The sequence below is a fragment of the Callorhinchus milii genome, unplaced genomic scaffold (assembly GCF_018977255.1).
Source record: "Callorhinchus milii isolate IMCB2004 unplaced genomic scaffold, IMCB_Cmil_1.0 Scaffold7, whole genome shotgun sequence".
Lineage (NCBI taxonomy): Eukaryota > Metazoa > Chordata > Chondrichthyes > Chimaeriformes > Callorhinchidae > Callorhinchus > Callorhinchus milii.
This window is the reverse complement of record NW_024704748.1, coordinates 6,114,131-6,137,023: the sequence shown is the minus strand read 5'-3', so window position 1 is coordinate 6,137,023 and position 22,893 is coordinate 6,114,131. Positions and strand designations below refer to the sequence as shown.

Sequence of the window (22,893 nt, the reverse complement as noted above, 5' to 3'; positions counted from 1 at the left end):
TAACCCAGTGTAATTCTTCTGTGCTACCTTCATCTTGTCCTTAACTAAATAACAATATTTGTTCTACTGAAATCACACGTTTTATGGTATTTACAGTCTAGGTTGCACGCAGCAATGACTCATGTTCCTGTACCAGCTACAATATTTTCATATTTCATCAAAACTTCAAGTGAAAATTAACCGTACAAATTAAATTCATAAATCCTTTCATTGCAGTTGAAAGTATACCAGAAATTGTGCTATTAATATTTCAATATGAATCCCTGCTAACAGTTTATCCACTCAATAGGAGTCCACTGTATTAAAAGGACTTGGAAGCTTGGAGCATTATTGCACACGAAAGGTCACGGCTTGTAACACAAGTGACTGCATCTGAACACCAATAGCAGAAATGTCAGTTGCCGTTTGTTTTGTTTCACCCTTGCTTTATGCTCACTTACCTGCGCAAGAGATAACCGCTGCATTGGGAGTGGGGGGGAAACATGTGTTGACCGAGAAGGCATTTCGCTGACCTAGAAACCACTCAAATCCTCACTCAAAGCCCGTTAATAACACAAAGGTGGCTTTGGAAGGTGCCTTATCCTATCCAGCCATCAGGCTTGATATTCTGGCCCAGGGTTGGAATCAACATGGTTAAACAAAAAGAAAAGAAGCCAACTGCTACATTGTGGAAATCCAGAATTGGTCTATACACGTTTTTTTTTTGTTGTTTTTTTTTTTGGCTTTGACTCATTTTAAGAACATCTTAAGTTTTTTTGTACAGTTTTTTGGGGAGCGGCCTGATTGACCTCAGTGGCCCTTTTTCTGTCTGGTTCCTTATGTACAGATTGTAGCCGCTTTCTGATCATATGGTAGATCCAACCTCTTCCGAGGTGTGAGGATAAGGTCCACAATCAAGTGATCAACAGTGTCTTTTACTACAGTCCGGGCTCCGTCTTGCTCCCCCTCATACGTTCCTTTCCGTTTCCATCTTTTCTTTGGGGTGGCTTGGCTTCTCCTGGTTGATGTCCATAGGGGGCTTGGGTCCTGGGGCAGGGCTGACAATGGCTGTAGGAAGGAGGTTGGCAGACTGAAGCACTGCCTCTGAGTGTTCCCGTGCTTTCATGCGCAGTGCGGCAACGCTGGCTGTGCGATTACTCTGACAACCATACGGCGGTAAGAAAGACAGGCCCATTGGATCTGGCACACAGCAAGAGCAAAGAGGATTTCCTGAAACAAAGGCAGAAATCTCAATAGCAATTTTTTTTTAAAATGCATTCAGCAAACACGTAATATTCATACAATGTATATTAATAATCTAAATATGTAATCCTTGCATCTGATATAGCACCTTATCACCTCTTTGAGACGTCTCAAAGCGCTTCATAGAATATACTGTCAAGTGAATTTACTGTACATTTCGTGGGTGAAACGTGGCAGCTAATTATGGACAGGAGGTGCATAATTATGCACAAACATTCGTGGATCGAGTGACTAATTTATTATTTTTTTTAAATTACTATCCCCAGAAAAGCGATCCACCAATCGACTAACAGCGGTTTTTGATTTACTGCTCGGTAAACTGAGGCGTGTGGAGTAAGGAAACTTGCCCAACTTTGCGCCCTGCCGAGAATCGAACCCAGGTCTCTCACTTGCAAGGTGAATGCTCTAACCACTGAGCTACAGAGCTCCACATTGGGACAACAAGATGTTTTCTTCTGATTAGGTAGGTTTAGCTGAGCTGGTCGATTTGTATTTCAAACTGGTATTTTGCAGGCAAACACAGCAGCCATTTTGCACACAACAACAACAACAACAAATGACATTTGTATAGAGCCTTTCATGCTGGGAGGACGTCCCAAGACGCTGGGTGCAGCAATGTCCCACAAACAGCCCACAGAGTGAATGACCAACGTGAAAAGTGCTATACCAAAAGCAAGGATTATTATAACATTATTATTCTATCAGTTGTATCCCAGATGAGAGTGCAATCTGAATGTGCGCCAACTCATCATTTTCAAGGTTGCATCTCAATGCACAATGCAACTCACCTATATTGTTATTGTTTTAGATAATGGAGCTGTTTCTTTCAGGTTGGAAACTTCCAGAAATGATTCAAGGATGCAAACATTTGTAAATGTCTTCTTTTAATTGTTTCTATTTTACTGCAATAGAAATATTTTACTGCAATTTTCCCCCCTAAGATACAACTCGCCTACAAGCACACAGTCACTACATTTACAGTAAATCCTGTCAAGTGCTTTGAGATTTCTCAACAACATGATAATACACTACAATTTGCAATACAATAAAGGGATAAGGCACTATATCAAATAGAAGGATTATTATTGCAATAAACACACCGTAGGAAAATATGTTCTTTAAACGCACCGTTATATTAAAGAAAGTCAATCCCTGCACAAATGTGCGTGAAGCCTAAATTCACACTGAACTGAGGCTTGCCAGATATACATATTTCTGTACGCACTTAAAGGGAACATATTCAAGACTGAGATTGATAGATTTCTAAATAGAGGGATTAAGGGATATGAGGAGGGGGCGGGTAAATGGAATTAGGTTAGAAGATCAGCCATGATCTTATTAAATGGCGGGGCAGGCTCAAGGGCCGAATGGTCTACTCCTGCTCCTACTTCTTATAGTCTTATGATCTAGGTTAGACAAAACTGCTGATGATTAAAATCTATGTAAAGGAACACTGATCTATTGCACACACATCTTCTTCCTTGCCACTTTCAGTTGCCTGGTGTGAGCACCAGGATTACTTTAATTAAAAAGAGGATAATATCCTTTCAAATTCCTCAGTTAGGTGTAATCATAAATAATTCCTGCATTTGATATAGCATCTTTGAAAACATCCCGAGACATCTCAAAGAGCTTCACTGTAAGTATTTTGAAGGCAAAAATAAAGTAAAGTGCAAAGGGCCTCAAAGATTTACTATAAAGTGTAGTAACTGTGTATTTGTAATCAAATGTGCAGCCAATTTGTCCCACAAACAGTCAATGAATCATCAATTTTATCTAGGACAATTGCTGGTCAGGAAACTGGGAGAAACCCCCTTTTCTTTTCAAATTGTGTCATGGGATCTTTGATGTACACCTGAACAGGCAGACGGGATCTCGGTTTCAAAGTCTCACCTAAAGGACGGCTCATCCGACAATACAACGCTCCAGCCTCAGCATTGCATTGGAGTGGCAGCCTAGACTCAAAGTCCTGAGGTGGGGTTTATAACTGGGCGGAGGGATGATTTTGCCAGCTATAAAGCAGAAAGAACACTTGAAAAATCTTCCATTTTGTGTCAAATTATTGCACTGAACTGAACTATAACAAACTTCTAGCACCCACTGAGGCAGGTATGAATTCTGTTCCCTCCCCAACCAAACATATATATAATTATATATAATAATAATTATTTGGTCACTCCATCCACGACTGTTTGTGGGACACTGCCGTGCGCAATTGGCTGCTGCGTTTCACCCTCAAAATATTCAGTCAATTTACAGTATATTCTGTGAAGCTCTTTGGGACATCTCAACGACGTGATAAGGCTTTATATCAAATGCAAGGATTATTGTTTATTATTATCAATTTCTCTCAGTTTCTCCATCGAGGCTGAAGTTGGCAATCTTTTGTGGGAATGCTAGTTATTTTGAAAATACTGTAATACTACTGTGTGGAAAACAGAGAGGAAGCCAACTGGAATCTTGATCCCAATTTCCATCAATTTGTTTGTCAAACATGGCAGTGCAGATATTTAGAAGCATCTTGTAATTCATTTCAGAGTTTTTTGGAAGCTTTAATGAAAGGAACTAAATATTCTGTCCTGTCTGGTCAAATAATCTAATACTGGGATCCTCAAACAAAACGATCTCTGATGGCTGGACTCTGTACCTGTCGCTTTCCTCAGATTTGGGGCAGTTTGGGATATTGTGAAGTGACCACAGAGTCAGTGTGTGTTTTGAATGTTCAGCTGTCCAGAGTGCGGGGCACTGTGGGCTTTGAATCAATCTGTTCATTTGAGAACATCAGGGTCGAGCTAAATTTGGCTGATTAAACTCCCCTCTTCCCCAAATCAGAAATCTGATAGATGGTCCACAGGAGTTACTTGTTTAAAAGTTTGCTATTCAAAGAAAGGTTCTGAGAACTGGGGGTTTCATTGTCCATAGAATTTAAACACAATGATCCAATGGGCAATGCATTGGAAGCAACAACCACGACAGATCCTGTTTCATGTTTCATTGCCGTTTGAGTTTATATTATTAAACCAAAAGTGAGTGTATCTCTAAATACATATATATATGTATATATACATATCACATATACATATTTAAAAAAATCCAAATTATAGCTAATATGAAGCGAAGAAAATGCACCCTTAGAAAGCATCTAAATATTATCTCAATTTGGTTTATTTCTCTTTGTCTTTGTATTGGATGAGTACAGAAAATTAAACCAGACTACTGTCACATCTATGGTCTGCTGGAATTGAACATGCAGCGGTCAATTCAGATTCCTTTGCATGGGGAATGTTATCTAATTCCCCAAGTCTAATAAAGCTCATAGTTCAAACTACCGTGCCTGTTTTAGATAAAGTTCAAATTCAATGGACGAGTAAGACTAACTAAACATAAATTCCAAACCAGAGAACATTGGGTATGTCATCGGTTGAACATTATATAAACATAGCATAATTGAGAATTAGTACGAAAACTGCTTGTACAAATTCAACAATTCATTCTGTGACAATTTGCTAAAATTAGTTCACCACCTGTGGCTTTTCTGGTACTATTGTTCCTTATTATTAATACTTTACTGGATCTTTGCTAAAATGCCAATATATAGACCATATGTTTCCACCTTGAAACATAACATGGCATTAGCTAAGTTGCTGTTATTCATTCTCGCTGTTATTTACCTAAATCAAAGTGTTTCTGCTTTAAAACAAAAACAGTGACACTTCAGACTGGAATGTTTACTTCTACAATTAATTGGGGGTTTAAATTACTCAGTATAGTTATAGTTTAGGCATATATATTATATACACATATATATATTATGTACATTCAATTTCTGTTGCAATTTGTTACAACATCCTCAGGATATTGCATTATAGAGTTACATAAAACAATATGTAATAATATAAACTCAACAGGCAATACTCTGTATTGGTGTTTATACTCTACACAAGCCCACTTCTCCCACCCAGCTCCATTTCCTTCTCCTTCAAGTACACCTCAAGTTTTCTCTTAAATACATTGCTGCTACATGATTTAACCACAGCTTCCCGCAATGAGTTCCACATTCTCATCCTCTGCATGAAGAAGTTCTTCCTAGATTCCCTATTATATCTTCCACTGATACACCCTCTTCTTTTGGGCTCATCAACAATCTATCAAAATCCACTTTATCGAATGCTTTCATAATTGTATACACAAGACTGCTTTGTCTGGTACTTCTTCCTTCGCTAATTTCATACAGTTTCAAACCGAAACATTCCCCACAACAACAACTTACATTTATATAGTGGCCTTTATGCGGGTAACATTTCACAACAAGCCACATAATTACTGTATTGAAAACTTTTACACTCCAAAACAAAATCTTCTGCGTACTCAAGGTGGATAGATGTGTGACATTTATAAAGAAAACCACACCAGAGGAGGAGTAGTCAATTATTCATGATATTAATCATAATCATAACAATAATCCAAGAATTTGATATAGTGCCTTACCACATTGTTGAGACGTCTCAAAGCGTTTCACAGAAAATACTGTAAAGTGAATTGACTGTGTTTTTGAGGTCAAAATAAACTGGATGCAGAATCCTTTCCTGTTTGTACTGAGCTAGGAATTTTGGACACCTTCTTGTTTCCAAAAAGTTAACCTGAGTTACTCCATTGGGTTTTTGATCTTTACTTTAGCTATAGCCTGATCTTGAGCAATAAGCTTAGACAATAACTTCCCATTTCCATCTCTTCCCTATCTCCCAAGATCCATCTAGTCTTAGCCTGTGAGACCATTTTTACTCTTACATTTTTAAGACAGCATAATTTGTGATTTTTCAAATAACAGGTTTAATTTTAAGATAAGAAAATTGTGGAAAATACTTAATTTCATTCTTTATGGAAAGCGGAAATAAATGTCCATGGGTAGGTGGCATACATCTGTTAGGGTGACTACTCTTAAGCATGGTGATAGATTTCTGATCCAACTAGCTTCTCTAGTACTGCCAGCATCAGAAATTGTGGTGAATTCAATTTCTTGTTATATGTGTGCCCTGATTTGATTCACAAAATATGATCTGGTTTGGATACTCTTTAAAGCTTGGTGATGGGTTTCTGCACGTGTCAGACCCCAAGCCTGATCAAAAAAAATATTAATCGGGAAGTCACTTTTGCAATTTTGGTTCTTTATAAAAAGAATTGTCTTCTGAATTAAGACCGGATTTGAGAATGTCCCACATTTCAACTGGGTCTCAAATTTTAAACCAAAATAGTCTTATAAGCTAGGAAGAGGTGGGATTTCTGGCTTAAGCCATGCCATGACTGTTTTAAGGATGCAATTATTGTTCTGCTGAACAAGTAGAACAAGACAAACCATTATATTACATCACCAGTAGCTGGAGTATAAATACCTAATGAATAAAATATAAATCTGCCTTTATCTTTATGGCACACTCAATCGACAAGAAAACTTGGCAAAACTTACTTAAACTGCAGCTATTACAGTAGTCTTTCAACAAAATGTTAACTTCTAATTCCACCTGGATCCTTTAAACTTTCAAGTGAGATAATCTAGAACCTTGGGTGTCTGTGTGTGGGTGGGTGGGTGAGGGGGGTGGAGGGGGGTGGGGGTCCTTGAATCTTGACTCAGTGCTTACACTTTCTGTTTATAAATCGTAATGGTTTAACTGTGAGTGTGTGAGGCAGCATCCTTCCACACAGAGTGGTACCGAAGTGCAACCGGTGCAGCGTTTGTACACATCGAATTCCCATTGATTTGGGAAATAATAATAATAAGCTTTGCATTTGATATAGTGCTTTATCATGTTGTCCATTACTGCCCAGATAAGCAGGCGTGTGGAGCACGGTTTGGAAATCGGAGTGTTAGCATCAGATCTGCAATCCCAATCCTTACTGCAACACCCCAGCCCCAAACAGCAACACACCATGTGCTGTGACTGCAAGTCAATTAGCCAGTGACACCCCCAACTATGTTTTTGATTGGAGATCACTACCAGCAAGTACATGACACAGCTCTGAGCCAAAAAATATGAGTAGCTGTTACCTGCCACCCCCCCACACACACACACACACATACACAAACGTGCAAAAGACACGGTTGCTACAGATTTGCACTTGAACAACTTGAGTGAGATAACCAGAGCCAAGGTCTCCCTCACCTTTTAACGTGGCGACTTGGGTCAGCGCCTGTGCGTAAGTGGCGGTGTTGAGCAGCGTGCTGGGTAGGCAGGAGGGGAAGAAGGGAGCTGTTGGCCCCACAGACCTGTTCAGACTGAGAACACAAGTTGCAACATGAGTTGAGAGCAATTTTGAAATCCACTTTTTTTTGTTGTTGAGATTTCTTTGTTTTTGGGTCTCACTTCCCTCCCCACCATCCAATTAATCCAATTTAAAGTGCATTGCTCCAAAGATTGTCATCAGACCATCACTTACCCTTGCATGTCCACAGACTCCTTTTTGTTCCTGTTCTGTTCTACCTGAGAAGGAGAGTTTAAGTTCCTGACTGGCGGAGATCCATCTGCTCCAGTTTCTTTGCCTCCTTCCTGGTCACAATTGCCTCTCTCAGTCTTTCTCCATTTGGCTCTGCGGTTTTGAAACCACACCTGCCCATCGCATCAAGTCACCAAGCAAACCAAGTGTATTAGTAGTATTGCTATTATTAATAATAATAATAATAATAATAATAAAAGAAATACATGAAAACAATATTCACGTTCATTCCAAATTCCAAGTTCGTTTCTTTCTCTTTCTCTCTCCCTCTCTCCCAAACCCACATGGCAATGAATCCTGATTTAAATACCCGTCCCCCCCCCCGCCCCAACCCCACCCCCTCCAGCTCAGCAATCTCACTGACACCACCACAACCTAATGCTTTCCAACCAGAAATCTTGTAGACACATCAGTACAAAAGTCACCTGAACGGAATGATATTTCGACTGAACGCTGTTTGCACCCAATATCATGCGTCGAAATGGGCAATGAAAGCATTGCATTTGAAACCTTTTTTTTTAATTTCTGTTGAATCTCCCCACTAACTTCTCAGCCCACATCCACCCGCAGTGTTTTGAGTGTCACCTCTGGGGCTGCCTTCTTCTTTTCCTCTTTGGAAAGTAGACCTGAGCGCTTATCTGAGGAGCGATGGGCGTGGGTTTAATAGTCACTGGGTACACATTGCGACCGAAAGCAATAAATACATATCAGAATTATACGTATTAATTTAATCTATTTCCCCACCACCACCCCCCCCCCCCCTAATTCTGCCCGGATCCCAGAGCGCTGAGAGACAGACCACTCTCTCCCCATCTCTATGTGCGCGATTTTAAATTGCAAGGCAGCTTCACAAAGATATTAATGACTTTATAATCATGTAAACTTGGGTCAGTTAAGTGTAGACCAGATGCAGACAACTGCTTGCATCATAATTGAATGAAGGTCATTGGATATAACAACATTTAATTGAGCAATTTTTCATTATCATATTTTAATGACTTTCCGCTGACAGTTAGCCTACTACCGAGTAACATGCATGATGAAGTCGTTTATTTCCTATTTAGTGATTGTTTGACAACATCAGCTTCGATTAAGGCTCGGCTTTCTAACGCATTAATCATATTTTAGTGGCAAAGGCTTTCTTTCGCCTGCAGATGTCTGCCATGCATTTTGTGTGTGTGTATTTCTGTCTGTTTTGTGTGTGTTTTGTGTGTGTTGTGTGTGTGTGATTGGGGTTGGGGGGGTGGGGGTGGGAGGGGGGGAAAAGGAGGAGAGAGAAAATGAGAGTGCTTTTGTCTCACAGGGGGTGGGGGGGGGGGGGAGAAAAGGTTTAAAAAAAAATTAAAATAGTCATTCAAAAAAAAATCAGGCTGTAATGTTCGCAGGTAATTGTCTCCATTTGCTATCTCACCCCTGCACCTTCCAGCACAAAGTCGTGATCTACCCATCCTGAATGTCTGTCTAATTGCTACATTTATCTTAATTTGCAGTGGGGGGTTTTTTAAGGCACGGGGGACCAGGCGACGTTGAGTGAGCACTTAAAAATACGTCTAAAAACAGGATTTCATTCGAAAATAATCATATGCCTCTGTGCGAACGCCGATTCATGTCCAAGATTTAATAAGAGCAATCCCCCTAATCCGTTTACAGAAGAATAATATGTTTACAATCCCTAATTTAGAGCTATGAATTCCATTATCTCTCCGCATTCATTGGGTTTTAAACGATAGCGACCGCGACCCCAGAGGAACTGAAGGCAAACTGTTATAATTCGTACAATTAGATCTCACCTCAAGCAATTCCGAAAGGCTTTATAAATGTACATGCTTATTAAAAAAAAAGTCCCAATTTAAATGTCCATCCTTTGTGCTAAAGAGGAGGGGGTTGGGGATGGGATGGGGGGAGGGGGGGTCTATAATAAACCAGCAACTCGATTTAAGATAGATTGATACTGACTGACTGCGTTCAGCAAAAATAGCCATTGGATTTGGTTCAGGTTGTAAGAACCAGTTTGGAAAGGTTTTTTTTTCCAAGGCAAGGAAATGGATGTACATCGATGTAATTCAGTGCCTTAGAGACGCGGACAAATTAGTGTAGAACATTATCACTAGTTAATTATGAATGACCGATTAATCAACCTAATCTAATATTCCACATTATGTTGACGTTATTAAAGTGCATCACATAAATGACAGATAGTCTTTCATTTGTTTTTTTTTATCTCCGGCCAAATGTGCACTTTGCACTGATGGCATCAAAATAAAAAAAAACCCCTCGATGGTTTAAGTCTCTCTGTGCATCTCTTGTTAAAAGAAAATTTACCTGAACCCGCGCTTCCGTGAGGTTAATCTTCATAGCAAGTTCTTCCCTGGTGAATACATCCGGATAGTGTGTCTGTGCAAACACAGCTTCTAAAGCTTCTAACTAGAGGAGAAAGAAATATATATATACACATATATATATATAAAAGAACTTTATGCACATCACTAAATCAACACGCAACGAGAAAGCAGAGTTGCCAGACCTTATTCTCTACACAGTGCGTATAATAAGTATAATATATTATAATAAATATAATATTTGTTATACCGTATCTTGTATTTACTTCGTTAAAATCTCTGCACGTTTCATCGAGAAGCACTGTATATTGGCAATGGTCAGACATTGACCCTAATCGCCTGAGCTTTCAAACATTAGCCGTCAAAGTTCGAAGAGGACCTGGAAAACTTTCACCGACTGAATTGTTAGATTGCAATGTGAATTGTTAGACTGTAATCTCAATGGTTAGACTGTATTAGATTGTATTGTACTGAATTAGATTGTATTGTACTGAATTAGATTGTAATGTAAATGGTTGGATGATAATGTGAATTGTCAGACTGTGATATGAATTGTTAGACTGTGATCTAAATTGTTTGACTTTAATACGAATTATTAGGCGGTAATATGCATTAGATTGTAACGTGAATGGTGAGCTGATAATGTGAATTGTTTGATTATAATATGAATTGTTGGACTGTAATATGAATTGTTAGATTATAATGTGGATTGCTAGATTGTACCATGAAATAGATTGCAATGCGAATTATTAGACTCGAATGCTCCTTTAAGGACCAATTGCCCTGCAATGGGCCTCGTTAATGCAAATGCCCTTTGAATAAAAATCACTTTGAACGACACGATTCAGTGACAGCAGAAAGCAAAAGCAAGGAGCAACCGACCTGCTGAAGGGTGAACGTTGTCCTGTTTCTGCGCTGTTTCCTGCGTAGAAAACCATCATCGAAATCACTGGTGCTGTGGCCACCAAAGTTACCAGAATTCACTTGGAGAAAAGGAAGAAAGAAAGTCGCAGAGAAAAGAGACAATCTGATCAAATGAAAACAAGATTTGTTCAATCGCACCTTCAAAAAATATGTGTTTGTACAGTGTATATATATATATATACTGTGTTTGTACTGTGCAATTTTTAATAATAAAATAATAAAAAAGTCCTGATTTTTCAGCCACTGGTACCATGTTGGCCACAAGCCATTATGTGCATTGTGAGCTTCATAATAATAATTATGAAAATAATGATAATAATAATAATAATAATAATCCTTGCATTTGAGATAGCGCCTTATCATGTTGTTGAGACATCTCAGAACGTATGAAGTGGATTGACTGTGTGTTTTGTGGGGAAAGGCACGAGCTAATATTATTATTCCCCCCAAAAAGCTAGTATTATTTTTTTTAAAAAAAGGAAAGAATCGCTTCCATCTGCCAATATGCACAAGTAGATCGCCTGAACTTTTCACCTTGTGTTGGACACCTTAACCTTAGAATATGTTTGACTTAATGTCAAAATCGTGGGTGCAATTTTGCTTGAAAGAGTGAAATAACCTGCAGAAAAGATCATCGGTCGAAGTAAAACGCACACACGCACACACACAGAGGAGATCATTTAAAAAAAATGTTTGTCCTCATACAAGTGGAAATAAATCTTCATCACCTATGTCAAAACCCGGCCGTCTGGTACAGGCGAGTCAAAGGGCTTTCATTCAAACGCTCTCTGTCCCTCAATCTCTTGTTGTTTTGCAATTTGTTTGCAAAATAACATAAAAGATTAATGCGGGCCGTTTGGCGAAGGGAGGAGCGTGACGACGTTTTTAAAGCGTTGATTTGAAGCATGACACTAAACATCTGCGATGGCAAAAGAAAAGTCTCCTTTTACCCTCAGGCAAAAGTAAGGGTTTCTTTTCTCTCTCTCTCTCTCTATCCACAGAGGGGAAGCAGGTGGCAAAATGCTGCCGGGAGTGTCAGTTTCTAACACACACACACACAAACACACACACACACATACACACACACTCACTCATACCCAACACACCCAAACACACACACACACATATACACACAAATATAAACAAACACACAAATATAAACAAACACACACACACACACAGACAACACACATACACAAACCCACACTTGCAAACACCTACAGACACGCAGACACACAATCTTACTCAGTAGACCATTTGTATTGGGAACTCTATTGGCGACTATCTCTTTCGAATGACTCAAATAGCCCTCGAGATACATTTTCGGCAACTGGTCAACGGTTTCCTCTCAAGTGTTCAAATACGTTAAACTGAAGTATTCGGTGACCATTTCGGCAAAAGTCGTAAATGGACAAATTGAAGCATTGAATGCAACGCATTGCACGGTCCTCTGCAAAGGGGGTGAAGAGCAGTCCCTCAATTCTACAGTCAGCTAACACTGCCCTGTGGATCAAAGGTTATTCAGTGACATCTGAGACCAGATAGAAATAGTGAAGGAGATCTTCTGTGTATGTGGTGGTGGGGAGGGTGGTGGTGGTGGTGGGTGGGGGTGGGGGGGGGGGGGGGGGTAGTGCTTGAAGCAGGTTTTTTTTTGCTTTAAGGTGTGCTGCACCTTAAATAATGATGTAACGATCTGACAGAGTTTAGCAGAGCGTGAGGAGGAAAGAGTGGTTTGCTGTTCCAAATTCCGACGTTTGCGGGTCTGATTTAATTCCCAGGCACCGAGGCAGAGTCTAGACCGAAATATAACTAAGATTCATATAAGTGTGGTGCGTGTGTGTGTGTGTGAAAATGCATTGCACGGAGTCAGTCGTTTGCATGCGTTAAGAGAGACATAAATCTTACTTACAGGTATTAGTACGACAGCACTCCCCATCCACCTGCGGAGGACAGTGGAAATAAAACATCGTGGAAGAGAGGGCAGCAAAACCAGGAAAAATGCACTGCGTATTCTAGGGGTGTGGGGGGGGAGAAAATGGTCATATTTAGCCTTTTTAACACACACACACTCACACGCACACACACGCACACACACAAACCCACGCACACACTCGTACGTTACTGCAAACTGCGCTTCATTTTGTGTGTGTGTCCCCCTGTGCTGAAAATGCGTTCCATTGGCAAAAAAAAATAAATGTGCAACCATCACATCGAATCAAATCAAATCACAAGTGTCGTGCTCCATACCTGCGTGTAAAACTGAAGCCAAGAAAAGTGAATTGAAAGAGAGAGAGAGAGAGAGAGAGAGAGTGAGAGTGAGAGAGAGAGAGAGAGAGAGAGAGAAATGAGAGAGAGACGTGTGTACAGGGAGACTTGGAGCTCTTACTGGCAGCGATGGTCCAACCCTCAGCGTGTAAGTGACCAGATGTCTTTATCTGTCTGCAGCATGTTCAGCCTCTCAGCAACTTGCCTTTATAATCTCACGCATAATTGGCCTTAATCTAATTATTTCCAGCATTGTCTTCTGTGAGTAACTTGGATAGACCCCCTCCGGGTCTATTTTTTTTTTGCCAAAGTGCACACGTGGTCTGGAGCGTCATTTCTGAGCAATATAATTTATTGTCCACCTCCCCCCCCACCCTCCACACACACACACACACATGCACACAATATCCCACACACAATTTTGTTCTGGAGATAGTTATTATGCATCCTCCTGGACCATCCTCTGGCGGGTGGGACCACTTTGTGTGCATAAGGCAGCCCCTTCCTTTCCTCTCTCCCCCCCCCCCCACACCACTTCCATACCTGGCACGATTATACATACTATTGTCATATTTAAAATCAATACACACCCCCCCCCCGATTGCACATCACAGGCTCCAGCAAAGCGCTGGGGGAAAAGTGGCTTCAATACCCCCGCTGTCGTACAAGCAGATTTTGATTTTGCTCACAGTAAGGGGTACTTCGATTAATGCCGCATTTCCCCTCGCAAACGGCGTGCGAGGGGGGCACTTAAATTACTTTTTAAAACACATTAGAGACCCAGAGCAGACAGATCGAGCTCTGGTCGCTGCCTCCTGCAAATTAGCCTTTAAGTACTCGGTGAAAATTTCAAATCAGGGGCGCGGGAATGGGCTAATTCGCGCAAACTGCAAAGAAAAGGGAAGCATAACGGTGCGTAATTGGTTCTGTAATAGCATTACACAAGGATAATAGCCCGTTACGGCCCCCTGCACTATTAAGTGTTTCCCCAGCGTAAAGCTTTTATGATATTAGGGGGGGAATATAATGATATTTTGGTTATTAAATGCGTGTAATTAATTTATGCATCACTGAAAATAAAGTTGGTATTATGACCTCTGCAAAAAGGCTTAGCGCAGAGCTTAAGATTCGAGTCAGACAACTGTTGATGGAGTAGAGAAGCGGATGTGTGTGTGTGTGTGTGTGTGTGTGTGAAGAGGGTTTATTATTTTCTCTGGTTGGGATGCACATTTTGAAGTTTATGGTTCGTCGGTTGAACAGAAGCCTCGTCAGTGTTTTTTGTTCACAGTGGAATATCAGACAGGGAAGCGTCCAGTGGATGTGTACAGTGGAGCAGTGGCCCCGGAGTTTGCTTGCACTTAGGCTCATGAATCTTTACCTAATTCACGCTGTTATTGACTTACCAATCAGCAAGCTTTAACGAGAAGTACAGCATGATTTACAGCTCAATTTTATTTTCCCAGTCGAAACGAAGAAAATGATGTTTCATCGTGGAAGTGATAATTAAATAACAATAACGATTCCCTTATTTTTCCCCCTTCCACTAGTGCTCCAGAACACACACACACATAAAACACCACACACACACACATAAAACACCAGTCAATGCAACCAGCCTCGGAGTCTTAACAGCAAACAAACTGGGAGAGCCCCAACCCAATCCCTTACCTGATCAGACGAGATATCATCCCCGGCAAACGGAGTGGCTTATTCTCTGCTGGTGCCAGAGTGTGATGGTCTCATCAAAATAAACGTTGGCAGCGACAGCTTACCAGTCTGGTAAACGTTATCTCGTTAATGCTTTAGTTCCCGAAATGTTATCTGAGGCGGTCAAGTACTTTATTCGTTCAGCAAAAAAAAAGGTGCGATTGATTGCCAAATTATACCAGGTGACTGCTTTCAATTCCTGCCCTGGATGCTCTCCAGAGGGAGAATGTCCCTCCAGAGGGAGAATGTTAATTGCTTCAGAGAACAATGATCAGCACTTTAAAAGAGTCGCCGAATAGAATGGTGTTGGGGGTTTTTCCCCCCCCCTTTCTTGTTCTTTCTCTCCTTCTCTCTTTCTCTCTCCCTCGCTCTCTTTGGCGCAGAAAGTTAGTGTTGGGAGTGCATGCAAATCGCTTTTAATTTAACCAGTGTCGGGAATGAAGTGGCGCATCCCCAGTCTGGACAACTTTTGAATGGACCTGTGATGCTTCCAACGCAGTGTTGGGACTGACCTCCTTTTGATAAAGCACTGTATCCTCAAACCCGCTATAGTTAAGGAGGAATCTCATGGACAGTCGCCTGCATTGCGCTTTGCACAGAACCAATGCAATGTTTCTCGTTCGAGTCCGAATCGTGTGTCTGTCCTGACAGAAAGTGTCCCCCACACCCCCCACACGCCCCCCACCCCCACAATAATATAATTCCCAAAAGGCACACAGATGCCGAGTCCATTCAAATTTTGGAGACTGGGGTGGATGGATGTCTGTTAGGTAACGGTATCAAGGGATATATGGGGCAAAGGGGGGTAACTGGAGTTGAGGTACAGCTCAGCCATGATCTAATAGAACGGCGGAACAGGCTCGAGGGGCTGAATGGCCTCCTTTTGTTCCTGTGTTCCTATTGACAGCACTCGGATGAACTAAGAGACGCAGCGACGTTGTGGAAGAGCTGCGAAAGCGTTTGGCACAACGGCAGAACGAGTTCTGAAAATGTCACCTTTAAATTCAATTGATTTCCCTGCCCTTTTTCTCCAGCAAAAGCAGATCAACTTATTCCAGGATTCCGAAACATATTTCTTCCTGACTATATAAAACATAGAAACTGATATTAGCTCTGGGTTTTTTTTTTAACCCCCCCCCCTCCCCCCCACCAAAAAAAAATGAGGAATGATAGTGGTGGAGACAGGTGGTGCCTGATGTTAGTGAACAGTAACATATGCTGCGGTGGTTTGTCTATGTTTAGCATCGTTCATATCAGTGCATCGTTGGGGGGGGGGGGTGTGGAGTGGGAGGTGGGGGGTGGAGGGGGGGAGGGTTCCCTTTAAATGTCCAATATCATCAGTCACACACACACACACACAGACTGGCACTTTTTTACTCCACACCACTTGCCGGGGAAAGGCAGGATCAGAGAATTAAAGAGTGTTCACAGAGTCGGGTACTGTGCCAGCAGTGAATGAGCCAACACAAAGACAGCCACCAACCAGCCTGCAGCTCAGATCTGGAGCCTCAACTCAACTGACACCCAACTGGACTGGACTGGACTGGACTGAGTGACTGACTGAGCCCGCCCCGGGCTTGCACAGCATCTCGCCCAGCGAAGGAAGAACGCGTCGCCTTGCTATGTGTTGTCTGCACCATGGTTTCTTATCCTTTCGCTTCGTTTCCACTGGAAAACACCAAGTTGCCTTTGACACGCACTTTTTTTCTCTCTCTCTCGCGTGGGAACATTGCATATGACAGTCAACAGACAGCAAAAGCCGAATAAAAGTCCCCCCCCCCCCCCAAAAAAAAAAAAAAAAAATCCCGACTAAGTTATACACCATGTAAGTATGGGAAGCTTTCACGTACCGATTGTGTGTGTGTGTGTGTGTGTGTGTGCATTTATTTTGCTGCAGATACATTTCCCTCAAGTTTTACGTCGTGTTGTTTTAATTGAATTAACATTGCATCCATCCACCCTTGCTGCACAGTTCAGGGGCTTCAATAATAAATAAGCGATGACCTCATGTTACTTTATTGTGATTTGTTAATCCGGTAGTTCAATTCTGTTCTAATAAATAAATCATATTTTTTTTTCCTTGACAGTGCGAAATAATTAATTAGTGCCGGAGTCAGCCTTGCCCAGTGTATCCGAGCAGGATAAACCCAAAGTGAATGAACAAGCATCAGTTTAAGATCCAAGGATTGATTGGGTTCCTTTTTTTTCGTTGCTGCTCTGAAAATAAAATCTGTCTGCAAAAGTTTCTTCTAAGTCATGCAAGGGACTGATCAGGGCTAACTTTGGATACAGATTCAAAAATTTCTAGATTCAGAGTAATGTAATAGTAATAATAATAATAATTGTTATTACAATAATCCTTGCATTTCATGTCACGGTGTTGAGATGTTTCAAAGCGCTTCACGGAGTATATTCTTGTAACGTGAATTAATTGCGTATTTTGTGGGCGAAACGATTTTTACTTTGTTTTTTTAAAACAAAATGCATTCTTTTTCTGGGTTTTTTTTTGTTGCATAACTTCGCACAATGAAGTTTTGTCTTTAGAAAATAAAAATGCCAGAAAGCTGAACTCTAAGGAGATTTGACTCGGCAGTCGAGAGATGCTGAGCATCACCTGAGGAATTCGCTTCGGGTGTTGAGTTGGCAAATTATTTGATTTGTTTTAAAATTTAAAATTTTTAAAAATGTTTACCTGGTAAGTGTGTGCCCTATATTATTAATGTCCGTGTATCTGTAGGGAATGGGTTCTGGATTAAGGAATGCTTCGATCTATTGAAGGAAACATCTTCTCTATCACAAGATAAATGATGAAATCTGCCAAAACAAGGTTCCAAACATGTTTATAGTCCACGGTTCCTGCAATGGCTGAAGCCAAAGGCATGTGGCTTTGGAAGTTGAGACCATATAATACATTTACAAGGGAACTGGATAAATATTTGAAGAGGTAGACTGTAAAGGGGTCTGAGGAGAAAGCGGGGAATTGGGATGAGAGTGGTTGAGTTAGCAGCAGATTGGGCGAGAAGGGCTGAATAGGTCTTCTCTTTCGCTGTGGTTCTGAAAATAAAATCCCCATGCCATGTTGTGATAAAAGTCTGTATGAAAACTTTCTTCTAAGATGTAAAAGAACGTGATCTCCATGATTAGGATGCATGTTACATTTCCTGAGGTCTCAAATCTGGTTGGCACTGTGGAGAAACAAGTGATATCTGGTTGACAGAATTGTCCTCTTCTAAACAGTGCTTTGTGTGAGCGAAATAACTTGATTTTCTGTTAGTTCACAGAAGAAACGGTCTAATTCATTCCATCAACAATCCTTTTGTGTCGAGGCGACCTGAGAGAGAAGGGTCCTATTTATTTACTTTTCTGCATCTAATACTAGATAGTGCGGGGAATAAGCTGTGGAAGGCTGAGGAGAAAATATAAAGGGTAAAAAAATCACTCGGTTAGTTAAGAGTTACAACAATTCCTGCAAAGTGGTATTGTCAGTCGGGTCCATCAATTTGGAATCTGATTAACTCTTTCCTCCAGGTCAGGGCTCACAGTAAACTTGCACCTCAACTCCCACAGAAGAAATAAACGCCCAATTCTCGTTGCTGTGTGCTAAGTGCACTCCTTTTTATCCGGTGGGCTACGAACACCACTGGAGATGACAATGAAGACCACATCTGTGGCAAATATCCGCCCCAAGTAGATTGACTGAGCAGTTGTTATTCATTATTGATAACGCCAGTTGATCTTAATTGAGGATATCTCATTGATGCTACATTGGTTGTTTTCGTGGGATCAGTAGCTACATGATGTGTTAGGGGCTTCTTATACAGAAAAGACCTGGAATATTTACTGGGGGGGGGGAGAACAACAAATAGAGGGTTTGTGTTGTCTTGCCAAACCGAATGCAAACTGGATGATTGACCACACTGATCTTTGCCCTTATTCTCCAAGCATCCGGCTCTCCTCAGTTGGCTCACATGGCAATGTGTAGACATCCATTACTTCTTAATTAATTATGGATAAACAATTAGATCATCATCTCTTCAAAATGAGAATTAATTCCTGTCCACCCCCGTCCACCCCCCTCTGATTTTTTCATGATTTAAAAGGGAAAAAATGATTTGATGTCCAATACAGACGTTAGGCGACTGTTACATGCGGACTCTGTAGGAGTGAAGTGTTATTGGAAAATATGTTTATCATCCAAATGAGTTCATTGCCGGTTGGCGAACCATCGCTTTCCCAACGTTACAAGAGGTGCAACTGAGATTCAGAGAATTCAGTTCGGAAATGGAGGAGTGAATTGAAATCTCCCCCTTTTTTTTGGCTACGTTTCCCACACTCAGATTTATTATTAAAAGCTAAACCCTGGAGAAAGAACAGGCGCACATGAACAAAATTATAATTAGGAATGACAGATCAATAAACGGTAAAGACATCCCGGATTTCATATAAAAAAAAAGATTTTATTGCTCAATAATAAATTTGCATGTGCTCTTTAATACAGAATGTGTTGGGTGGAAAATACTTCAAGAGATAATTTATTAATTTAATTAACAGTAAGATATATTCAACTCATATTCAACTAAATTGATACCGGATAATATCTGCATAATGACCGCTTGTGCATTACACAGTTCCACAAAGAACCTGAAGAAAGAAAGAGTATTAACTGATGTATTATACCGTTCTACAGATATGAGATGTAGTGCAGAAGAATCTTCCTTCACTTCATATTCATCATGAGAATTTAATGATGAGCCCTGGTTAGTGGCAGTCCATAGCAAGGGTCTGTCTCTATGGCACCCATTTACTCTCTTGCTCTCTGTGCCTGTAAGGAAAATATCTTTCTTTTAGGTAAAAGCACTCTCATATTTCCTCTTTTGGTTTCTCATTATTTCTCTTTGGCTCGGTCCCTTTTCCATCTCCTGGCTGCACTCCCACTATTAATATATCTTGGGTCAGCTTACTGGCACTGACATGTAGGCTACCAGACTCTTGCAACATTAGAGTAATGACTGCTCTTTCTCCCAGTGTTACAATAGTGCAAGTCCAGAAATCATTATCAGTTTAGAATTGACCTTGTAAGTAGCAGGAGTGCACTGATAGAATCCACCTAATTAAGAAATATATTTACACCTTATTTTTCCTGTCTCAACAATCTCCACTTGTCATTCATGTCATGGTTCTTTGTGGGACATTGCAAATTGACTGCAAAATACACAGTCACTACAATGTGAAATAAATCAGGTGAAGCATTTTGAGGCATCTGGACAATGTGATAAGGCGATATATCAAATGCAATGATTATTATTGTGGTTAAACTTCATTTTAACCTGTGATTAAACTAACTGCACATTTGAATATAAGGAAATTGGGAAAATAAAACAGTCTTTATTCTGCTTAATTTCCAACTACAACTATAAAAGAGTAACAAGATATCACCTGCTATTTTACTATCAACTTGTGTGTCAGTTTCGTGTTTGGTTTGCAATTTTATTTAACCTGACAAATAAATTATTTGTTTAACCTGAAATCTGTGCTCAGTAATAATTTTTGTTGACTGTGATGGATTGACAAATTAATAGGCGACTGACTATTGCTTCATCTGATAACATCCGTCCGTCCATCCAGTCAAACCCATGCAGGGCAATGACCCATATACAAAGATGCCTTTGCATTGAATAGGACACAATCTGCCTATGGGTTGTGCGGGCTAGCCAATATCTAATATGAGAATTGGTTTAAGTGACACCGATACTGTCACAGCCTCCTAACACCAATTCTCTGGCAGAAATGTCCAGATGGTGTGTGTCCATTACGGAACAATTGCTGGAGTTATTGCCAATTATTCTGGGGATATGCCAATAAAGTGTTCACCCTGCAGCTTTCTTGTCCATTTTTGAGGGAGCTGAATGGTGGATTGGATGCTGGTAGATGAAAGGTTGCCTCCAATACCAAGGCTATTGGGATCAAGGCAAAACCGTAATGAGCTGAACAATTCTTCAAAAAATGGTGATCATTCCAAGGAAGTTGGCCAGGTCTGTTGCAGAAGTGCCTACCCAGTCTTCTTTTCAAGGATTGAGCTTCCAGAACCCCAGAGCCATTGGAAATACAGTTCAACGTTTTTGCAGATGGTGATAAAGAAGGGTGCATGTATTAACTCCCAGATAGTGCAAGACCTAACAAACATGCAGAGCAACCATACATTGATTCAATCTGACTCGATTTGTTTCCCATTCCTGTTTGGTTTATACCATTATTGGACCACAGTTTCAATTTCCATTGCAATCCAAGTCATGGACGTTTATCTGCATAAGGATTTCAATAGGCAAGCGCCTATTGATATACATTCAATTCACTTTACAGTATATTCTGTGAAGTGCTTTGAGACATCTAAAGACGTGATAAGGCACTATGTCAAATACAAGGACTATTATTATTGGAAGTACTTACTTATACGTGGCTATATTAATAGTTGAATATGATTATATGTCGTAATTATATTATATGATTATATTTTTGTAACAGAAGGTGCAAATTGTTCTTCATTTATTAATTTTACACAGAATATGTTTTCTTTTCCCAATAACCTGCTCTTGATTTACAATTCAAATATAAATTATATTACCATTGTATGGAAAGTTATTTTACTTTATACAGTGTTTATATTCAAGTTGTACAGTTAAAACGTTTGTTCCATCTTTTCTGATCTTCTCTTCAACCTACTAATCCTAAACTCTGATTCAAACTCTTAACAAAGAACATTTTATTCAGGTGATTTATTGTTAATTTTCCCCAGATTTTGGACCTGGATACGATAAGACTGATCTGTGCATATTAGAAAATCAGTGTATATATGTAAATCAAGACTTACAATCACACAGTTTAGTTAGTGCATTGGAAGCCACAAGTGATCTTGCAGAACGTAATAAACAATAGACATGAACAACCGATAGGAATCTGACATTCTATTAGAAAACACTGTTGATTGGCATGAGAAAACCAGATCATTCAACCCCAGATGGAGGTCGGTCATTCACTAAAGTCCAATGCATTGCATGGACTCCATTTATCGTCCAACTCAGTGTTATGACTTTAATAAGTGATACACCACTACAGGATAGGTCTTGGTCTATACCCTGAACGTATTCAATTATGGTGCTATTCTGACTGATCTTGGGACCATGGGGTTTATAAGGTTAGCCCCGGATACATAATAATAATCGGCAATGTTTTCTCCTCTGAATAAATAAGAGTGATTGGTACATTAACATCTTAAAACGGCGTGTAGGAAACTGGCTAACGCACCAGAAGGGAATTAACAAGCACTTAGTCCGAGTTTTGAAGTACAATAATATGGTCTATAGTAGACATTTATTTAAAACCAACAACTGTGTTAAACTTGTGTGACATTAATTCCACTTCATAGGAGTTTTACAAACTACAGTATAATAAAGATCTGGGTCTGGCTCTAATAAAAAAAATCAGTTGAACCTTGGTGCTGTCAAAAGAATGGTTGAGTTAAAGAGTTGACTTAAGATATTCAAAGGTGATTTGAATGTGGATCTTATAATAAACATCCTCAGCTCATCTTTAAAGCAGCCTTTCCTCGCTACTCACTGAAGTTACGTTGAAGTACAAATATGTCTGGTGGTTACAACAGAGGAAAATACACTCCAGTGTCAGTCACTGTGGGCTTTTTTTTCCCCCCCAGGGTCTGTCTCTGAGTGTCAGTATCCATCACATTTCATTTAAGAGAGAAAAAAAATCTCGAGCTACCCTAATTCATTTTGATATCATCATTTGATATAGCTGAATGGTCCATGAAATACCAGCCCCCATATTAATAATTGAACGGTCTATAATTCAGATGTATCACACATTCTAATTACAGTGTATCACAATATAGTGGGGACCTACCATGTCTGCCTCA

At 40.2% G+C, this 22,893-nt stretch overlaps 1 protein-coding gene across 1 annotated transcript; it reads right to left on the bottom strand.

Moving 5' to 3' along the window:
• Positions 1-753: 753 nt before the first annotated feature.
• On the bottom strand, positions 754-12,961 carry drgx (dorsal root ganglia homeobox). Its single transcript, XM_007904568.2, has 6 exons — positions 12,904-12,961; positions 10,953-11,053; positions 10,054-10,155; positions 7,675-7,844; positions 7,401-7,513; positions 754-1,209 (listed from the first exon to the last, which is right to left on the bottom strand). Exons 1-6 carry the CDS (start codon positions 12,959-12,961, stop codon positions 947-949), a joined length of 807 nt encoding a protein of 268 aa, XP_007902759.1. The 3' UTR covers positions 754-946.
• Between the last annotated feature and the right edge of the window lie 9,932 nt (positions 12,962-22,893).

Coding starts and splice junctions, on each gene's coding strand:
- drgx (XM_007904568.2), bottom strand. CDS start 12,961: ATGTTTTATTTCCACTGTCCTCCGCAGGTGGATGGGGAGTGCTGTCGT. Junction 7,514..7,674: donor GAGTCTGTGGACATGCAAGG/GTAAGTGATGGT, acceptor TTGTGTTCTCAG/TCTGAACAGGTCTGTGGGGC. Junction 1,210..7,400: donor CCAAGTCGCCACGTTAAAAG/GTGAGGGAGACC, acceptor CCTTTGTTTCAG/GAAATCCTCTTTGCTCTTGC.